The 23,207-nt window shown below is 36.6% G+C and overlaps 1 protein-coding gene across 1 annotated transcript in view; it reads left to right on the top strand.

Moving 5' to 3' along the window:
* ERICH6B (glutamate rich 6B) overlaps positions 1–19,454 on the top strand; it is a 119,690-nt gene extending 100,236 nt beyond the window's left edge. Inside the window, exons 6-7 of the mRNA XM_053708000.1 lie at positions 13,686–13,914; positions 18,271–19,454. Coding sequence (XP_053563975.1) covers positions 13,686–13,914; positions 18,271–18,522 — 481 coding nt within the window. The 3' untranslated portion in view covers positions 18,523–19,454. The remainder of the gene's footprint in view (positions 1–13,685; positions 13,915–18,270) is intronic.
* The last annotated feature ends 3,753 nt before the right edge of the window (positions 19,455–23,207 follow it).

Below are 23,207 nucleotides of genomic sequence, written 5' to 3'. Positions count from 1 at the left end.
GTCCCGCACTCGTAAAAATTACGTTTTTTCATGGGATTCCCATAGCGCTGCCATTACGAGTTTTGCGGTGAGGCTAAAAAACCTGCGTTACACCCTATACCAACAAGATCCATAACGCAATATAAAAGCAGTAGTTATGAGTTTTGCGCAACAAAACTCTTACTTAAAACTCATAACTAAACTGTCACAAAGTGCACTAACACCCATAAACTATTTATTAACTCCTAAACCAAGGCCCTCTCGCATCGCAAATACTATTTGTAATTTATTAACCCCTATTCTGCGCCACTAAAAAAATATTAACCCCTATTCTGCTGCTCCCTGACATCGTCACCACTATAATAAAGTTATTAACCCCTAAACCGCCGTCCATCCACATCGCCCTCACTATACTAAAGTTATTAAGCCCTACACCGCCGCCACTATAATAAACCTATTAACCCCTAAACCGAAAGCCCCCCACAATGAAACATACTAAAGTAAACTATTAACCCCTAAACCGAAAGCCCCCACATCAGAATAAACTAAATTAAACCATATTAACCCCTAAACCTAACCCTAACGTAACCTTAAGCCTAACCCTAACACTAAACCTAACCATAACTCTAACGTAACCCTAACACCCCCTAACTTTAACATAATTAAAATATAGCTAAATTAAACTTACAATTATTAACTAAATAATACCTATTTAAAACTAAATACTTACCTGTGACATAAAACCTAAGCTAGCTACAATATAACTAATAGCTATATTGTAGCTAGCTTAGGTTTTATTCTTATTTCACTGGTAAGTTTGTATTTATTTTAACTAGGTAGACTGTTAGTAAATAGTTATTAACTATTTACTAACTACCTAGTTAAAATAAATATAAACTTATCTGTCAAATAAAACCTAACCTGCCTTACACTAAACCCTAACATTACAAAAAATAAAAAACACTAAAATTACAAAAAATAAAAAAACTACCATTACAAAAAATAACAAACGAAATTGCACGAAACAATAAAAATTATTCCTATTCTAATACCCTTTAAAGAAAAAAAAAACTAATCTATAAAAAAAACTACTAAGGGCCCTTAAAAGGGCCTTTTGTAGGGCATTGCCCTAATGTTAACAGCTCTTTTGCTACAAAACAAAACAAACACCCCCTAACAGTATACAAAACCCCACCCCCCAAACCCACAAAATAAAAATAAAGTAAAACCTAATCTACCCATTGCCCTGAAAAGGGCATTTGTATGGGCATTGCCCTTAAAAGGACATTTAGCTCTTTTGCTGCCCAACCCCTAATCTAAAAATAGAAACCCACCCCAAAAATAAAAAAAATACATTACACAAAATAACAAACGAATTATCAAAAATAATAAAAATTATGCCTATTCTAATACCCATTTAAAAAAATCCCACCCCAAAATAAAAAACCTAATTTAGAATAAACTACCAATAGAATGAGAGCTGCTTAAATCCTATTGGCTGATTTGAACAGCCAATAGGATTTTAGCAGTGTTAATTCCTATTGGCTAATTCAAAATTTTCAGCCAAATAGGAATGCAAGGGATGCCATATTGGATCGCGTACCTTGCATTGAAGATTCATTGTACGGCGGTGACCATATGAAGAGGATGCCCCACGCCGAATGTCTTCAGGATGAACCCGCTCCTCGCTGCCGGGATCAAGATAGAAGATGCCGCCTGGAGGAAGATAGAAGAGGCCGCCTGGATGAGGACTTCGCTGACTGAAAGAAGATAGAAGAGGCTGCCTGGATAAAGACTTCTCGCCACCTGGATTAAGATCCTTCAAGCAGGACTTCAAAAACTGTAAGTGGATCGTCAGGGGTTAGTGTTAGGTTTTTTAAGGGTTTTTTATGTATATTAGGGTTTGGGCAGCAAAAGAGCTAAATGCCCTTTAAGGAAAACACCTGGAAAACACTTCCAAATGGAGCCCCACTCCCTTGGATGGCAAGTCTGTCTGGGCTCCTCGACTACTCCTGGACAGCGGATGACCGAGAGACAAAAATTGAGAGTCCACTGAACAATCCAGACACCTCCAAACAGGCTAAGGCACTCCCAATGCCTTCCTGGAGGTTGAAGAAAATCATTGAGGGAATATTGTCCAACTGGAACCCAGCTAAGGACAACTGATGCCAAGCCATCGGATCATTGTAAATCTCTCTCAAATCCAACCCTGTGCCTAAATACAAGACTCAAACTGTTTTCCAGCTCTGTAGGATGGTTCCATGTACACATTGCAGAGGAATGTTTCTAAAAACATGCGTCCTGAGACAGATACTCCCGAGAACTACTACGGGAGAAAATCACTTGTCAATTGATCTAGATCTATCTCTGAGACAGAACCTATGTTGGAAAATGGCAAAAGGATTGAAGTTCAATATCACATTAGACCAATTCCTCAATATTAATTCATCAAAAGATGAATAAAATCAACTGCAGCCAGATCCAAACTCCCAACCTGCAGTTGCAAGAATGGTTAAACTATTTACCGTACCACAAGAACTCGCAGTTAGCCAGTCAGAAAACTGCTGAGAAGAAAAAGAATAGATAGAAATCTACTCCTAAGCAAATAAACTATAGGGATCCCCTAAATCACCCTTGAGGTTGAAACAAGGGGGGACTTATCCAGATTCATTTCCCATCCATGAGAAAGAAAATTGTACAAGATCTTCAGGAAAGGGAGTCAGCTAAGGAAGGAGGACCCAGATTCCTAAATTTTCCAGAAAGGCACCTTGTAATACTCCAAGACCTAAAAGTCTTGCTAGGAATACAAGCCCCAGAAACTTGAGAAGATCCCAAATAATGGGAGAAAAATACAAATCCCTCAGGTCTATGTTTGAAATGAACAAGCCCTCTTGAAATAAAGGAGAATGGATAATTTTTTAGGTCAGAACCTAAAATAAATACCTAGATTCTGTTCCCAGACTGGGATTTGAGCTATCATTCCCAGAGAGGAAGGCCCTGAACCCAGTTCAAGGAAAAACTCTCCACAGGTCTGGATTACAGACACTCTAGATGGCCAGGGAGGAATCTTAAATTGTACTTTAAGAGACAAGACTGATTCATGTAATTTTATATTAAGCATGTAGTAGAAAAATCTTTCTCCACCCTTAACTCAAAGGAAAACTCTGGCAAATCCTTGAAGGACAATCAGAAGCGTTGATTCGGAGGAACATACCAGATTGAACCTGCAAGTGCAGGACTAAAAGGCTTAAACTGTACCATGAGGCCCCAGGAAGGGTTCTCAGCTGACCAGGTGTCAGATACGATGCCTGTTGGCTAGTACAGCAAGTTAAATAGACATCCAGCGCCAGCAGCTGGATTCAAACCATCTAAAAGACAAGGAATTGCTCAAATTGAACAGTAAACCCTCCAGCTTCTATTTATGGATCCGGAAGGAGCAACTACCCTCCCTAGGGATTGAAATTCTCTGATTCAGGAAACAGAGAAAAATAAGGATTACAAAACTTCTATGGTTGACAACAGGGCATTGATGTTGACCAAGTAACAAAAACCTCCTTTATAGTACACAAGGTGCAAACATACATGCGAAGTAGATCACTTCAGAAGCAAATGAAGGAATTATACTGGCCGATCTGAGCCCTTCACCTAGCTACCGGTGAATCCCTCACCAGACCAGACTCCTTCCACAAAGAATCCAAGGATTTTTAAAAAATATTTCCGATTCTTTAGGATTGACGACAGGCATATCGAAGTCGCTCAAAATAGCCAAAACCTCCTTTACTGTTGCTTACTACTTCAGCAACAAAAGAAGGAATTATACTGACCGAATCTGAGATTTCACCCTCAGATCCTACTGGCGGATCCTCCTCATCCAATGAGGAAAGTGAGCAATAGGAGACGATACAGAAACCTTACTAACTGAATCTCTAATGTTCCTCCAGTGATTTTCCCTAAGAATAGGAAAAACAGAAAATGCCAAAAGTACCCAACAGATACCTGAGTAGCAAATTCTGCACGCAAATAACTCCTCCAGGAGATAACGAGGAACCGCAGGGCACTTCAGGTGATGTCATAAAGGCTTGGGACGAAAAGGAGAAACTGTGTCAATGTTCAGACAGAATCCTCCTGAGAGACATAGGCTCAGAAGAAATGTGCTCTCTCTATCTCAAGAGATCCAGCGAGACACATAAAAAACATATAATAGTGTCTTTGCAAGGCAAAACTGAGATTAAATACAACTGTAACTTTAAGTAGCACAGATGAATATTGCATACTGAAAATGAAAATATATATATACATATATATATATATATATATATATATACAACCAAGGATGTGAGATGGCGCAAGAGATCAGCTAATATAAATACATCAATTCAATTTAAACATTATGTATCATTAAAAAGTGCCAGAAAATAGTGAGGTAATACCCCAATAATATAACTATAAGCACTACAATAAAAAGGATAATAGTACAATATAAAAGAAGGTAAAACAGGTCAAATAATAAGTAAGTGTCACAGTTTCAGAGGATATAAAGTCAAAATAAACGTATATATATGTAATAGCATATATATATATATATATATATATATATATATATATATATATATATATATAAATGAAGTAAGAAATCAGCAGCTCTTTGTCGCTGTCTCACCTAATGGATGTGCACTTACTTCTAAGGCCCTCAATCATATGAGGTAAGGATGTAGCAGAATTCACAAATGGGCTAGGCGCCTCCTGTAGTATGGATCAGGTGTGTAGTAGATCTCTGGTAATATGCAGAATCTTGTCACAGGTATTACAACCAGACTCCGTATGGATACTCCAGGGTCCAGTGCTCTTTTATAGGAAGGAGACTTTCAACTCCGGTAACCCTGTAGACAGATGCTTTCTAATTTAGCGTATCTGCATTTTAGCAGATACGCTAAATCAGAAAGCATCTGTCTACAGGGTTACCGGAGTTGAAAGTCTCCTTCCTATAAAAGAGCACTGGACCCTGGAGTATCCATACGGATATAATACCCAAACACAGGACAGATGATATTGGATATAAATTAAGAAATAGATAATAGAATGAGGGAGAGGAGGCTATTAAATAAAAACTAATTAATGTTCCCCATCATTTTATTAATAGCAAGACGTTCTTCAAAAACTTTTTTTTAAAACCGTCCCACACATGACCGTTCAATTACACAAAAACGGACTGAGGGATGAAAAACAACTCCGACCGCAACCGGAGTAAACAGAGTTGCAGGATTACAAGGAGAGGAGAGAAAAAAACATGGTGCTGCATCTCCCTTACAGTGAAGGAGGCAGGGACAACCTCAGCAGCATGGAAATGAAGCGTGAACATCCGTTCTAGCATTGTGCTTCATTAACCAGTAGTGATGTCGCGAACATAAAAATTTGGGTTTGCAAACGGCGAACGCGAACTTCCACAAAAGTTTGCGAACGGGCGAACCGGGCAAACCACCATAGACTTCAATAGGCAGGCGAATTTTAAAACCCACTGGGACTCTTTCTGGCCACAATAGTGATGGAAAAGTTGTTTCAAGGGGACTAACACCTGGACTATGGCATGCCGGAGGGGGATCCATGGCAAAACTCCCATGGAAAATTACATAGTTGATGCAGAGTCTGGTTTTAATCCATAAAGGGCATAAATCACCTAACATTCCTAAATTGTTTGGAATAACGTGCTTTAAAACATCAGGTATGATGTTGTATCGATCAGGTAGTGTAAGGGTTACGCCCGCTTCACAGTGCGCAGTGTAGGTGATATACTTGCCCTGACCATGCATTGCAGACCAGGTATCAGTGGTCAGATGGACCCTTGCCCCAACACTGTGTGCCAGACATGCCATTATACCAGACTTATATGGCTTTGGCGTTGCTTTTTGGTAATTAGAAGGCTGCTAAATGCCACTGTGCACCACACGTGTTTTATGCCCAGCAGTGAAGGGGTTAATTAGGGAGCATGTAGGGAGCTTGTAGAGTTAAATTTAGCTTAAGTGTAGTGTAGTAGACAACCCAAAGTATTGATCTAGGCCCATTTTGATATATTTCATGCCACCATTTCACCGCCAAATGCGATCAAATAAAAAAAAATTGTTCACTTTTTCACAAACTTTAGGTTTCTCACAGAAATTATTTACAAACAACTTATGCAATTATGGCATAAATGGTTGTAAATGCTTCTCTGGGATCCCCTTTGTTCAGAAATAGCAGACTTATATGGCTTTGGCGTTGCTTTTTGGTAATTAGAAGGCTGCTAAATGACACTGCGCACCACACGTGTTTTATGCCCAGCAGTGAAGGGGTTAATTAGGGAGCATGTAGGCAGCTTGTAGAGTTAATTTTAGCTTAAGTGTAGTGTAGTAGACAACCCAAAGTATTGATCTAGGCCCATTTTGGTATATTTAATGCCACCATTTCACCGCCAAATGCGATCAAAAAAAAAAAAATTGTTCACTTTTTCACAAACTTTAGGTTTCTCACAGAAATTATTTACAAACAACTTATGCAATTATGGCATAAATGGTTGTAAATGCTTCTCTGGGATCCCCTTTGTTCAGAAATAGCAGACTTATATGGCTTTGGCGTTGCTTTTTGGTAATTAGAAGGCTGCTAAATGACACTGCGCACCACACGTGTTTTATGCCCAGCAGTGAAGGGGTTAATTAGGGAGCATGTAGACAGCTTGTAGAGTTAATTTTAGCTTAAGTGTAGTGTAGTAGACAACCCAAAGTATTGATCTAGGCCCATTTTGGTATATTTCATGCCACCATTTCACTGCCAAATGCGATCAAATAAAAAAAATTGTTCACTTTTTCACAAACTTTAGGTTTCTCACAGAAATTATTTACAAACAACTTATGCAATTATGGCATAAATGGTTGTAAATGCTTCTCTGGGATCCCCTTTGTTCAGAAATAGCAGACTTATATGGCTTTGGCGTTGCTTTTTGGTAATTAGAAGGCTGCTAAATGACACTGCGCACCACACGTGTTTTATGCCCAGCAGTGAAGGGGTTAATTAGGGAAGGGAGCATGTAGGCAGCTTGTAGAGTTAATTTTAGCTTAAGTGTAGTGTAGTAGACAACCCAAAGTATTGATCTAGGCCCATTTTGGTATATTTAATGCCACCATTTCACCGCCAAATGCGATCAAATAAAAAAAAATTGTTCACTTTTTCACAAACTTTAGGTTTCTCACAGAAATTATTTACAAACAACTTATGCAATTATGGCATAAATGGTTGTAAATGCTTCTCTGGGATCCCCTTTGTTCAGAAATAGCAGACTTATATGGCTTTGGCGTTGCTTTTTGGTAATTAGAAGGCTGCTAAATGACACTGCGCACCACACGTGTTTTATGCCCAGCAGTGAAGGGGTTAATTAGGGAGCATGTAGGCAGCTTGTAGAGTTAATTTTAGCTTAAGTGTAGTGTAGTAGACAACCCAAAGTATTGATCTAGGCCCATTTTGGTATATTTAATGCCACCATTTCACCGCCAAATGCGATCAAATAAAAAAAAATTGTTCACTTTTTCACAAACTTTAGGTTTCTCACAGAAATTATTTACAAACAACTTATGCAATTATGGCATAAATGGTTGTAAATGCTTCTCTGGGATCCCCTTTGTTCAGAAATAGCAGACTTATATGGCTTTGGCGTTGCTTTTTGGTAATTAGAAGGCTGCTAAATGCCACTGCGCACCACACGTGTTTTATGCCCAGCAGTTAAGGGGTTAATTAGGGAGCATGTAGACAGCTTCTAGAGTTAATTTTAGCTTAAGTGTAGTGTAGTAGACAACCCAAAGTATTGATCTAGGCCCATTTTGGTATATTTAATGTCACCATTTCACCGCCAAATGCGATCAAATAAAAAAAAATTGTTCACTTTTTCACAAACTTTAGGTTTCTCACAGAAATTATTTACAAACAACTTATGCAATTATGGCATAAATGGTTGTAAATGCTTCTCTGGGATCCCCTTTGTTCAGAAATAGCAGACTTATATGGCTTTGGCGTTGCTTTTTGGTAATTAGAAGGCTGCTAAATGACACTGCGCACCACACGTGTTTTATGCCCAGCAGTGAAGGGGTTAATTAGGGTAGGGAGCATGTAGGCAGCTTGTAGAGTTAATTTTAGCTTAAGTGTAGTGTAGTAGACAACTCAAAGTATTGATCTAGGCCCATTTTGGTATATTTAATGCCACCATTTCACCGCCAAATGCGATCAAATAAAAAAAAATTGTTCACTTTTTCACAAACTTTAGGTTTCTCATAGAAATTATTTACAAACAACTTATGTAATTATGGCATAAATGGTTGTAAATGCTTCTCTGGGATCCCCTTTGTTCAGAAATAGCAGACTTATATGGCTTTGGTGTTGCTTTTTTGTAATTAGAAGGCTGCTAAATGACACTGCGCACCACACGTGTTTTATGCCCAGCAGTGAAGGGGTTAATTAGGGAGCATGTAGGGAGCTTGTAGAGTTAATTTTAGCTTAAGTGTAGTGTAGTAGACAACCCAAAGTATTGATCTAGGCCCATTTTGGTATATTTAATGCCACCATTTCACCGCCAAATGCGATCAAATAAAAAAAAATTGTTCACTTTTTCACAAACTTTAGGTTTCTCACAGAAATTATTTACAAACAACTTATGCAATTATGGCATAAATGGTTGTAAATGCTTCTCTGGGATCCCCTTTGTTCAGAAATAGCAGACTTATATGGCTTTGGTGTTGCTTTTTGGTAATTAGAAGGCTGCTAAATGACACTGCGCACCACACGTGTTTTATGCCCAGCAGTGAAGGGGTTAATTAGGGAGCATGTAGGCAGCTTGTAGAGTTAAATTTAGCTTAAGTATAGTGTAGTAGACAACCCAAAGTATTGATCTAGGCCCATTTTGGTATATTTAATGCCACCATTTCACCGCCAAATGCGATCAAATAAAAAAAAATTGTTCACTTTTTCACAAACTTTAGGTTTCTCACAGAAATTATTTACAAACAACTTATGCAATTATGGCATAAATGGTTGTAAATGCTTCTCTGGGATCCCCTTTGTTCAGAAATAGCAGACTTATATGGCTTTGGCGTTGCTTTTTGGTAATTAGAAGGCTGCTAAATGCCACTGCGCACCACACGTGTTTTATGCCCAGCAGTGAAGGGGTTAATTAGGGAGCATGTAGGGAGCTTGTAGAGTTAATTTTAGCTTAAGTGTAGTGTAGTTACACCCAAAGTATTGAAGTGTAGTGTAGTTACAACCCAAAGTATTGATCTAGGCCCATTTTGGTATATTTCATGCCACCATTTCACCGCCAAATGCGATCAAATTTTAAAAAAACTTAAATTTTTTCGCAATTTTAGGTTTCTCACTGAAATTATTTACAAACAGCTTGTGCAATTATGGCACAAATGGTTGTAAATGCTTCTCTGGGATCCCCTTTGTTCAGAAATAGCAGACATATATGACTTTGGCGTTGCTTTCTGGTAATTAGAAGGCTGCTAAATGCTGCTGCGCATCACACGTGTATTATGGCTAGCAGTGAAAGGGTTAATTAGGTAGTTTGTAGGGAGCTTGCAGGGTTAATTTTAGCTTTAGTGTAGAGATCAGCCTCCCACCTGACACATCAGACCCCCTGATCCCTCCCAAACAGCTCCCTTCCCTCCCCCACCCCAAAATTGTCCCCGCCATCTTAAGTACTGGCAGAAAGTCTGCCAGTACTAAAATAAAAGGTTTTTACATTTTTTTTATTTTTTTTTAGCATATTTACATATGCTGTGGTGTAGCATCCCCCCTTAGCCCCCAACCTCCCTCATCCCCCCAAAACAGCTCTCTAACCCTCCCCATCTGCCTTATTGGCGGCCATCTTGGGTACTGGCAGCTGTCTGCTATTATTTCACAGTCAAAAAAGTGTTGTTTTTTTTAAATGTACACTACTGTTACACCAGATATGAGTGGTGGCACTGGGAAAGTGGGCACAGTATACGCTGTGAGCCTGACACACACGCTGGCAGGCAGGCAACTGCAATTAGATTACACAAGAAAAAAAAAAAAAGCAGACTGATGTTCTAGCCCTAAAAAGGGCTTTTTGGGGTGCTGTCCTTACAGCAGAGATCAGATGAGTCCTTCAGGACTGTAGTGGACACTGAATACACTAGCCTAGCTATCGATTTCCCTATTAAATCAGCAGCAGCTACACTGTCCCTCCTCTCACTAAGAATGCAGCTTCCGAATGAATCTAAAATGGATGCTGTCCAGGAGGTGGGAGGGTCTGGGAGAGAGGGTCTGCTGCTGATTGGCTGGAATGTGTCTTCTGACTGTGAGGTACAGGGTCAAAGTTTACTCAATGATGAGGAATAGGGGCGGATCGAACATCGCATATGTCCGCAGCAAACGCGATCATGCTATGTTCGCCGGGAACTATTTGCCGGCGAACTATTCGCGACATCACTATTAACCAGCTGAAGAGACTATTAATGTCTCAAAAACAAGAGAACAACCATCTGCCCCTGTCAATGAAAGGATTCATAAGACAAGATTCCCCCCAACATTGAGCGCAAAAGAAGTGCGCCAATACACTACACATAAGGGAGGGTCTAAAAAGCACTGCAATGGCGTCCTCTCTTTTAACATTGAAACGCACTAGGTATACTTATTACTGCGCTATAGAGTGTAAAAATTTAACACTGCAATGTCTCCACAAGCATAAAGAGATAAATAAAAATTAGTTAGAGCAGACATTAACCCCCTAGGAGACCTCTAACATGAATATATAAGAGCCCAAATATAAATACAGGGGATTCTTATTAACCCTTAGTCCTGTCACCACCAAGTGCCTGCAGAGTGCCTCAGATATCCTTCTAAAGGATATATTTGTCCTGTATAAGTTGCAGATAGGGAGCTATTTCAAACCCTTTTTTAGTGCCAGTCTCCCAGCCCCAGAAGATGAAAAGGCACTTACCTGCATTCTAGCCATCCGGCAGGAGGACAACTCACAAAACATGAGAGAAAGCCGCTCCTCACAGAGACCTGTGTAAAAAGAAAGACAGAGTAAACTTAATCAGTCTTTCTATACCAGGGCAGCAACATGTTAGGAAAACGCAGCAAAGCCCACTTTACAAGTTCCTAACTGCTTTAAAGCCCCCACAGCCCTGCTGAAGAGACTAACGTGAGTACAGCTATACCTAATTGTGATGGAAGATCAGAGCAATCCTGCCCTAACTTCAAAATAAAAAAAATCTTGATAGAAGAATCATATTTATCAGACACCTAATTACTTCACATGCATACAAAGATAGAAGCGCTCTACCAGGAATGAACAACAGCTTGTATGCAACCTAATTACTTCACCTCTTCCTTGCACTAGAGGCAAAGAGAATGACTGGGGATTGTGGGTAGGGAAGTGATACTTAACAGCTTTGCTGTGGTGCTCTTTGCTTCCTCCTGCTGGCCAGGAATGATATTCCCAACAGTAATTAATGATGATCCGTGGACTCACCGTGTCATTAGAAAGAAATTAACCCTATTCATGGTCTTTTTTTTTTTCATAAAAAGAACAATGAAATTTAACAATATTGAAAATAAAAATAAAGCCTGATGTACTGTAATTCCCCCATCTACACTATTTCTTTTGCCTGGGGGGTTCAAAGAAGGCGCCCCACCAATCCTCTAGCATCCACCCAAGTGAACCTTGGGGAACAAGGTTTAAAATTAGGGGCTTGGCCCCCCTTGAACCCCCCAGGCGGAGGCAAAAAAGATAGGGAAGATGGGGGAATTACAGTGCATACTATACATTGTTGATGCGTTGACTCCTCACTCTGAGGGGATTTATGATCATACATCGGGCTTTACCCACAGCCGCTTGGGTAATGTCCGTTTTACCCGGGTAATCCTAGGATTACCCAATATCTGACTTTACCCATAACATATATATATATATATATATATATATATATATATATGTATATATAAAAAAGTTTGTGTGTTATCACAATACTTTAAATATATACTCCATAATAATAATCCTATTTTAAATCACATATGAATTCCAAAAGACCTAGCATCACCATCTACTGTTAAAAAATACCACAAGTGTTTAGGAATCCATTATAATCATTCTCTATAACAACAACTTAAAGGAACAGTCTACTTGAAAATTGTTATTGTTTAAAAAGATAGATAATCCCTTTATTACCCATTACCCAGTTTTGCATAACAAACACTGCCCCTTATCTCAGTTTTTTGACAGACATGCATCTTAGCCAATCAGTGCTGAGTCTTAAATAACTTCACGGGAGTGAGCACAATGTTATCTAAATGGCACAGATGAACTAGCAGTGTCTACCTGTGAAGAACTGTCGAACTGCATAAGAGGCAGAGTTCAATGGCTTAGAAATCAGTTTAAGCCTACCTAGGTTTAGCTTTCAACAAAGAATAAAAGCAAATTTGATGATAAAAGTAAATTGGAAAGTTGTTTAAAATTGCTTGCCCTATCTGAATCATGAAAGTTTAACTTGGACTTGACTGTCCCTTTAACAGCTGAAAGGTTTAAAGTGAAATATCTGTGGCCTTTTATAAGCAAAATCCATTTGGGATTCTAAAATTTTAAAGAATGTAATCAAGGCCAATATTAAAAATATAAAAATTGTTGCATAAAACTGTGAAAGATGTGACTTAATGTGACCCAAATGGTGCAGATATCAGATTTAGGAGAATAGAAGCTACATTATGTATCATTTGTTTTGAAACTGAAAAGGAAATTGATCTAAACAAAAATTTCTTGCATCCTTTTTTCAGATTTGTTTTCTAATTGCAAGCCACGTATAGCTACCATTAAATGGAACAAGGCTACTATATTTAACTTTATGTCCTCTCAGTTGTGTATTCCTGGAATTATTAGGAATATTTATAAAATATTAGCATTAACCCTTTAAGGACACAGCTTTCAGTTTGCTCAATTGTTTTATGACGGAAAAATTCCGTCATATGTCCTTAAGAGGTTAAATAAGGTTTTTAGAATAAGATACAAACATATATAAGAATGTAATATATACACATTGATAGAAATTATGTATTTATATTTGTTTGCTGCCCAAGCTTTTGTATATATGTGTGTGTGTATATATATTTTTATATATATATATATATATATATATATATATATATACATACATTTGTATGTAGTCAGAAGCAAGGCATGATAGATAGATAAATATAGATACAGTGCCCTGCTCCTGACTACACGTATACTGCATTTGTAATTTAGAAAGTATCATTAAGCAACCAGCTATATGAAGACAGAAATAAGTATGTGATGAGAAAACCTGAAAGGGTAATTGAATAATTCTAGGGAGCCCAATTACACTTTTAAATTGGATACATTTATTTATTTATATATTTTGCCTGCTGTGTGTTTTTCTGCTATTTGCATATCTAATTTTAATAGATTTCCCAATAGAAATAATTTAATTAAATGCAAAAGGTGCAGAAAAACATCTTTTCATCGTATACGTGTCAAGGTAAAGATATTTTCCTCTAAAAACACATCTTATTTTCCTTTTAATGAACTATATCCCTGTGTAATAGTATGCACCAAAGAAAAATAAATTGAAATTACAAGAAATACAGAACAGAGCAAAACAAAGGTTAATTTGTGTACACTTTTTAAGTGTCTGTTATGTGTTTCATAGGTTTGCTTTAGATCCCTTTGGTGGATCCTACTTTAATGAGAATGGAATACGACAGAAGTATTGGACATGGTGGGACTTGAATCAACACGTCCATGCGCCTCCTCTTCAATCCATCACTGTGAAGATTAATTCCAATATTGATGTTAAAGTGTTATCTCAGGATAAAATCTATCTGACGTTCGGTAGCAAGCAGAAAAAAATCACACTTAATGTTGGATCTAAACTTACAGTAAGCTATTTTTTGTTGTTGTTTATGTAAACTAAGCAGAAGTAGATCACACTAACAAACTTCACAAAAAAGTAATCCCTGTCTCACTAAGTAAATATATATATATATATATATATATATATATATATATATATATATATATATATATATATATATATATATATATATGGATTATTTAGAATAGTTTACAGTATGTATAAAAATATTTAATAATTAATATTAATATTTTTTAATATTTTATATGTAATATTTTAATAATGCACCTTAAAGGTACATAAAACAAGTTGGGATAGAGACAAAATAATATAATATGTACTTTAATTACTTTAGCTGCAAATTTATACTGCAGTGCTTTGCCATTAACCCTTTCTTTTTAGTTTCTGAATTGTAAAGCTCTAACTCCCCCCACACAATACCTTTTATGGCTGTAATAATGTTTATTGTTCTTTTGGTAAAATGCAAAAGTGAATAGGGATTATCTGCTGGAGCATGACTAGAAGCTGTAAACTCAGTTGAAATACAATGCCTGTGTCTAAACACTGATAAGGGAGGGGGTAGAGTTGTCTGCTCCAGGCAGTTTAGCTATGTAATTCATTTTGCTTATTTTTGAAAATTATTTTAAAATACTTGCCAGCAATTTTTAAACAATTTAAACAATTTTTAATGCAAACTATTTTAAATTAATTAGCCCTTTTAGGATATACTCAGATCTCAACCTGTTTTATGGCACTTTAAGATTAACTAATGTGTGCATACCCAATACTGCATTAGACATTTCTATGTTCTTCATGTAGAAATATTTTGAATTTTTATTATTAAATATATATTTCTATATATGTGTGACAATGTTAATTTAAAATATATATCTATACCTATATATCTATAGGTATAGATAAACAGGTATAGGTATATTTAGAAATATATATTCCTGTATGTGAAGAACATTGGAATGTTAAATATGTACAGTAAAATACACATTAAAACACATTATTAAATATGATTATGGAATTATTATATATATATATATATATATATATATATATATATATATATATATATATATATATATATATATATATACAGGGAGTGCAGAATTATTAGGCAAATTAGTATTTTGACCACATCATCCTCTTTATGCATGTTGTCTTACTCCAAGCTGTATAGGCTCGAAAGCCTACTACCAATTAAGCATATTAGGAGATGTGCATCTCTGTAATGAGAAGGGGTGTGGTCTAATGACATCAACACCCTATATCAGGTGTGCATAATTTTTAGGCAACTTCCTTTTCTTTGGCAAAATGGGTCAAAAGAAGGACTTGACAGGCTTAGAAAAGTCAAAAATAGTGAGATATCTTGCAGAGGGATGCAGCACTCTTAAAATCGCAAAGCTTCTGAAGCGTGATCATCAAACAATCAAGCGTTTCATTCAAAATAGTCAACAGGGTCGCAAGAAGCGTGTGGAAAAACCAAGGCGCAAAATAACTGCCCATGAACTGAGAAAAGTCAAGCGTGTAGCTGCCAAGATGCCACTTGCCACCAGTTTGGCCATATTTCAGAGCTGCAACATCACTGGAGTGCCCAAAAGCACAAGGTGTGCAATACTCAGAGACATGGCCAAGGTAAGAAAGGCTGAAAGACGACCACCACTGAACAAGACACACAAGCTGAAACGTCAAGACTGGGCCAAGAAATATCTCAAGACTGATTTTTCTAAGGTTTTATGGACTGATGAAATGAGAGTGAGTCTTGATGGGCCAGATGGATGGGCCCGTGGCTGGATTGGTAAAGGGCAGAGAGCTCCAGTCCGACTCAGACGCCAGCAAGGTGGAGGTGGAGTACTGGTTTGGGCTGGTATCATCAAAGATGAGCTTGTGGGGCCTTTTCGGGTTGAGGATGGAGTCAAGCTCAACTCCCAGTCCTACTGCCAGTTTCTGGAAGACACCTTCTTCAAGCAGTGGTACAGGAAGAAGTCTGCATCCTTCAAGAAAAACATGATTTTCATGCAGGACAATGCTCTATCACACGCGTCCAAGTACTCCACAGCGTGGCTGGCAAGAAAGGGTATAAAAGAAGAAAATCTAATGACATGGCCTCCTTGTTCACCTGATCTGAACCCCATTGAGAACCTGTGGTCCATCATCAAATGTGAGATTTACAAGGAGGGAAAACAGTACACCTCTCTGAACAGTGTCTGGGAGGCTGTGGTTGTTGCTGCTGCACGCAATGTTGATGGTGAACAGATCAAAACACTGACAGAATCCATGGATGGCAGGCTTTTGAGTGTCCTTGCAAAGAAAGGTGGCTATATTGGTCACTGATTTGTTTTTGTTTTGTTTTTGAATGTCAGAAATGTATATTTGTGAATGTTGAGATGTTATATTGGTTTCACTGGTAAAAATAAATAAAAAATGGGTATATATTTGTTTTTTGTTAAGTTGCCTAATAATTATGCACAGTAATAGTCACCTGCACACACAGATATCCCCCTAAAATAGCTCAAACTAAAAACAAACTAAAAACTACTTCCAAAAATATTCAGCTTTGATATTAATGAGTTTTTTGGGTTCATTGAGAACATGGTTGTTGTTCAATAATAAAATGAATCCTCAAAAATACAACTTGCCTAATAATTCTGCACTCCCTGTATATATATATATATATATATATATATATATATATATATATATATATATATATATATATATATATATATATATATATATAAAGAAAGCCACCAGCGCTAAACCTACTTATATAGTAATTTGTTGTGTGTAATTATATGTTATTGTTTTAGCCAAAGAAGTGGGTGAAGTTTCTTATTAAAAGCAATTCACTCCCTATGATATAATTTCACCAAAACATAATTTACAAATATAACACAATGTGCAATCGTGCTGCCTAAGTATAGATATAGTGTACCCGTGTCACTATTAAAAGTATTAGAATGAAAGCGAAAATCAATAATAAACAATTGTGCACAGATATGTATTGTCTCTTTTTAAAAAAAGTCAATAAATACTTTGAACTGCTGATGCCAAGTAATCAGTATAGTTCACTTCTAGAGGTAATCCTATTGCAGAAATCCTATGATAATAAAGTCTGTCTGCTTACCAGAGCTGACCTCAATCTTATGAGGTAAATTTGAGGTTTTGGGAGGGAGATGATGGTTAGGTACATCTCAATCAGTCTGGTCCAGAGTTTGTCTGTCTTTACTTGGATCTTTATTTTCAGAATCCTTCTTAATAGAGTCTGCGTAGTTTACTTGTATCAAATGGAATCTCTGGACTCTTTAATCTTTCGTTCCATGGTGAGAATCTGGCGGTGAGAAACTTGTCTTACTGCAGCTTTAGCTGGTGTTGCCTAACCATGCATCTCCCTCCCAAAACTTCAAACTTACCTCATAAGATTGAGGTCAGCTCTGGTAAGCAGACAGACTTTATTATCATAGGATTTCTGCAATAGGATTACCTCTAGAAGTGAACTATACTGATTACTTGGCATCAGCAGTTCAAAGTATTTATTGACTTTTTTAAAAAAGAGACAATACATATCTGTGCGCAATTGTTTTTTATTGATTTTCACTTTCATTCTAATATATATATATATATATATATATATATATATATATATTTATATATATGTATACATTATAGCCCTTTACATTCAAATATATGACCATATACCATAAACCTTTTAACCCTAATAAATATTTTTTTATGAATATTTATATGACTAAATGTTATCAGATAGTGTTTATATGAGTCTAACAGTTTTTTTTTCTCGCATTTATGTTGTGTTTGGTGCAACTTTTTTTAACTCACGATCCTTTATGCAAGGTTTTCAGTCGTATTAACCCGATGAGCGCAAATAGTGATTGGGCTCTCGCGTTCACTTTCAACTTGTAATACAAGCAATATTTCCATCGCTCGCTAAAAGCCAAAAAGCGCGCCACTTGTAATCTAGCTCTAAACCTTTTTAAAAATGCTATTCTTCACCTTATTTTTATGCAAAAAATAAATAAAATCAACACTGGTTCCCATCCATAGTTAATGTAAATATAAACTTTTCTGTATTTGGTTGCTTGCTGATTTTAAATGATAGGGTCACAAACCCTTCTTTGCTTTTCAAACTTGCTAAGCTCTATCCCTTCATCTGCCATGAACCCTACAGGGAATACTTGGTATTTATTACTTCTAAGCATTCCTCACATCTACTTTTGGTTTTTCTTATAGCATTGATCTCAGAAATGATTTTCCTACTCACCTTGGTGAAATCCTTCTATATGTGTCTTTATCTTATTTTAGATAACAGAGGCTAATAGCCTTCATTGATTGCAATGTATGTTTATTCTTGTAGTGCAAAGATCCTAAGAAAGCTGACATATTAAAGTTGAATATTGGAAAGAAAGACTTTCATCTTCTATCAAAGCGTTTTAGAATTAACAACCTTCTAAATAACATCAGCAATTCAGTAAGACTCACAAAAGATCTTAAGGACAGAGCAGAAACTGTCCAGGGCTGTATTGTGCAAATGCAGGAGACATTCTTGAATATAAGGAAACTTGCACGAAAAGAACATTTGCCCACAAGTTTTTGTAAAAAAATCTAAATAAATCAAATGCGAACATCCTAATCAAAAAGTATAGATCTAAGGCAACAATTAGATGAAAATCTCACACTGCAATAGGAAGCTCTCAAGTCCAAACACGTTCAGAACATAGAAGACAAAAAGAAGGACAACGAAGATTAAACAATCAGATATCATTAAAAGGAGATAAATATGTTGCAAAAAAGAAGCAAAGTATCTAATACCACATGCAATATGGGTTCCAACCCTCCCTTGTTTCCACTGATCCCTCAAATTTGTCTTCCAGGCTCCTTTATTTATCTGGTCTTATAACATTTTTCACCCTTATTTTTTTACAATATGTAAAATCTTTTTTTCAAACAGTTAATATTGTACTCTTGTACTCTTGTTTAGTTAATCATTTTGATGTATCTGGCAGTTAAATATCTTTACTACCATTGTGCCTGAAATTAGAATTCATATATTTGCCAAAAGTTGTTGAATGTATTAAAGGGACACTGAACCTAAATGTTTATATCATGATTCAGATAGAGCATGCAATTTTAAACAATTTTCTAATTTGCTCCTATTAACAATTTTTCTTAATTTTGTTGCTGTCTTTATTTGAAAAGCCAGAATGTAAGTTTAGAGGCCGGCCCATTTTTGGTTTACAACCTGGGTAATTCTTGCTGATTGGTGGCTAAATGTCAGCCACCAATAAACAAGTGCTGTCCAGGGTACTAAACCAAAAATTGTCTGGCTCCTTAGCAGTAAATTAGAAAGTTGCTTAAAATGTCATGCTCTATCTGAATCATGAAAGAAAGAAATTGGGTTTAGTATCCCTTTAAGTTAGACTGTGAATCAAGAATTTTGTTGAACCAAAATGTATCACATTGTACAATAAAGTGTTTTGTTTTTTTTAGTAACTGCTGTATAATTTGTTGAGTTCCTACATAAAATTTGTTAATTCCTTAGTCTCTCCTTTATTTTTTAAAAAAAGTTGGCAACCCTAGCATGCAAGCCTGCTTCTATGAAAACATTGTGAATCTATGACTTGATGTGCAATATTGTGAAAAAGTACAAACTGAGATTACAATGCGCTAACAGCATCACCTAAAGGTTAATCCAACACAGATGCTAAAAATCATAAAATAGGATCACCACAATCTTTTAACGTATTCAACAAAGCACTTTGAACATTATTATTTTTAAAATTACATATTAACTTTTTTGGATTTTATCCCCCATTGTTACTAGAATATACAAATCCTAAGGATTCAAGTCAAACCGCAAATTATTTGAAGGGGCTTAAATCTCTTGTATCCTTTGTTCAAAAGCAGACCTAAGTAGGCATAGGAGCAGCAATTCACTGGGAGCTAGCTGCTAATTGGTGGCTGGCTGGCTGCACATATATCCATCTTGTCATTGTCTCATCCAATATGCTTCAACAAAGAATTAAAATTGTGAAGGCTTCATGCCCCTTTCAGAATGTGTAAGGATGTATGTGCTCAAAGAGTATTTAATAAACTAAAAGCATTTAAAGGTATATGAAACCCCACCAAAAATGTGCTTGTTCCCATTTTATTCCTTGTTGAAGAGATACCCAGGTAGTTGTCTAGAGCACTTAATGGCAGAAAATAGTGCTTCAGACACGTGCACTTTGCTGAGCTTACTTCCCTGCTTTTTTAACAAAAGATACCAAGAGGACAAAGACAATGTGATTATAAATGTAAATTAGAAACTTGTTTAAAATTGTATGCTCTATTTGAATCATGAAAGAAAAAATTTGCATTTCATATCCCTTTTATTCCAGACCAATGATCACTCTATTTACCTACTATAAGCAGCAATAATATGATTTAATAATAACAAATGTGTAAATGTACTTTAAATTGGTATCATCTGCACCACAATTACTATAATTACCACAATCTATATATGCAAGTACCTATCGTTCTTGAGCTCATTACAGCTTTTGGCAAAAACTACACACTGATGATCTTTGCAAAATATTGCACCTACACTTACTAACCTTTTAGTGCTTTTGTTTTAGAATTAAATATAATTAAAGGGACATTGAACTTAATTTTTTTTTTTCTTTCATGATTCAGATAGAGCATGACATTTTAAGCAACTTTCTAATTTACTCCTATTATCAATTTTTCTTCGTTCTCTTGCTATCTTAATTTTAAAAGCAGGAATGTAAATCTTAGCAGCCAGCCCATTTTAGGTTCAGCACCATGGATAGCGCTTGCTTATTAAAGGCTTACATTTACCCACCAATAAGCAAGCATAACCCAGGCTCTCAACAAAAAATAGGCCGGCTCCTATGTATTAAATTTCTGCTTTTAAAATAAAGATAGCAAGAAAACAAAGAAAATTTGATAATAGGAGTAAATTAGAGAGTTGCTTAAAATGGCATGCTCTATCTAAATCACTAAAGAAAAAAATTTGGGTTTAGTGTCCCTTTAACTATATTCTATAAATTAAAATATTTTAACTGTGGTTAGATTTTATGACTTAATAGATTGACTGGTTATTTTCAAAATATAAATATAAGATAATTGTATTAATAATAACAAATAGGAGGTGCCTCATGGTATAGTATATTATCTATGTAGATAATATAACCGGTAGTTGCATTTAGCGCTGCAGAATCTGTTGGCGCTCTACAAATAACCGATAATAATAATTTACTATGGCCTAGATTTGGAGTTTTGTCGGTAACGACCCGCGTAGCTAACGCCGGCTTTTTTCTGGCCGCACCATAAAAATAACTCTGGTATTGAGAGTCCACATAAAGGCTGCGTTAGGCTCCAAAAAAGGAGCGTAGAGCATTTTTAACGCAGCTTCAACTCTCGATACCAGAGTTGCTTACGCAAGCGGCCAGCCTCAAAAACGTGCTCGTGCACGATTCTCCCATAGAAAACAATGGGGCTGTTTGAGCTGAAAAAAAACCTAACACCTGCAAAATTGTTTGCTATGGGGAAACACTTCCTACGTCTGCACCTAACACCCTAACATGTACCCCGAGTCTAAACACCCCTAACCTTACACTTATTAACCCCTAATCTGCCACCCCCGCTATCGCTGACCCCTGCATATTATTTTTAACCCCTAATCTGCCGCTCCGTAAACCGCCGCTACTTACATTATCCTTATGTACCCCTAATCGCCGACCCCTATATTATATTTATTAACCCCTAATCTGCCCCCCACAACGTCGCCTCCACCTGCCTACACTTATTAACCCCTAATCTGCCGACCGGACCTGAGCGCTACTATAATAAAGTTATTAACCCCTAATCCGCATCACTAACCCTATAATAAATAGTATTAACCCCTAATCTGCCCTCCCTAACATCGCCGACACCTAACTTCAATTATTAACCCCTAATCTGCCGACTGGAGCTCACCGCTATTCTAATAAATGTATTAACCCCTAAAGCTAAGTCTAACCCTAACACTAACACCCCCTTAAGTTAAATATAATTTACATCTAACGAAATTAATTATCTCTTATTAAATAAATTATTCCTATTTAAAGCTAAATACTTACCTGTAAAATAAATCCTAATATAGCTACAATATAAATTATAATTATATTATAAGCTATTTTAGGATTAATATTTATTTGACAGGCAACTTTGTAATTATTTTAACCAGGTACAATAGCTATTAAATAGTTAAGAACTATTTAATAGCTACCTAGTTAAAATAATTACAAAATTACCTGTAAAATAAATCCTAACCTAAGTTACAATTAAACCTAACACTATACTATCATTAAATTAATTAAATAAAATACCTACAATTACCTACAATTAAACCTAACACTACACTATCAATAAATTAATTAAATACAATTCCTACAAATAACTCAAATGAAATAAACTAAAGTACAAAAAATAAAAAAGAACTAAGTTACAAAAAATAAAAAAATATTTACAAACATAAGAAAAATATTACAACAATTTTAAACTAATTACACCTACTCTAAGCCCCCTAATAAAATAACAAAGACCCCCAAAATAAAAAATGCCCTACCCTATTCTAAATTACTAAAGTTAAAAGCTCTTTTACCTTACCAGCCCTGAACAGGGCCCTTTGCGGGGCATGCCCCAAGAAGTTCAGCTCTTATGCCTGTAAAAAAAAACATACAATACCCCCCCCCAACATTACAACCCACCACCCACATACCCCTAATCTAACCCAAACCCCCCTTAAATAAACCTAACACTAAGCCCCTGAAGATCTTCCTACCTTGTCTTCACCATACCAGGTTCACCGATCGGTCCTGAAGAGCTCCTCCGATGTCCTGATCTCAGCCCAAGCGGGGGGCTGAAGATGTCCATGATCCGGTAGAAGTCTTCATCCAAGCGGGGCAGAAGAGGTCTTCCATCCGATTGAAGTCTTCATCCAGGCGGCATCTTCTATCGACATCCATCTGGAACGGAGCGGCAGCATCCTGAAGACCTCCGACGCGGAACATCCATCCTGGCCGACGACTGAACGACGAATGACGGTTCCTTTAGATGACGTCATCCAAGATGGCGTCCCTCGAATTCCGATTGGCTGATAGGATTCTATCAGCCAATCGGAATTAAGGTAGGAATATTCTGATTGGCTGATGGAATCAGCCAATCAGAATCAAGTTCAATCCGATTGGCTGATCCAATCAGCCAATCAGATTGAGCTCGCATTCTATTGGCTGTTCCGATCAGCCA

This window comes from Bombina bombina, chromosome 3 (genome assembly GCF_027579735.1).
Source record: "Bombina bombina isolate aBomBom1 chromosome 3, aBomBom1.pri, whole genome shotgun sequence".
Taxonomy (NCBI): domain Eukaryota; kingdom Metazoa; phylum Chordata; class Amphibia; order Anura; family Bombinatoridae; genus Bombina; species Bombina bombina.
Note: the sequence above shows the minus strand (reverse complement) of the source record. Positions and strands in the feature narration are given on the sequence as shown.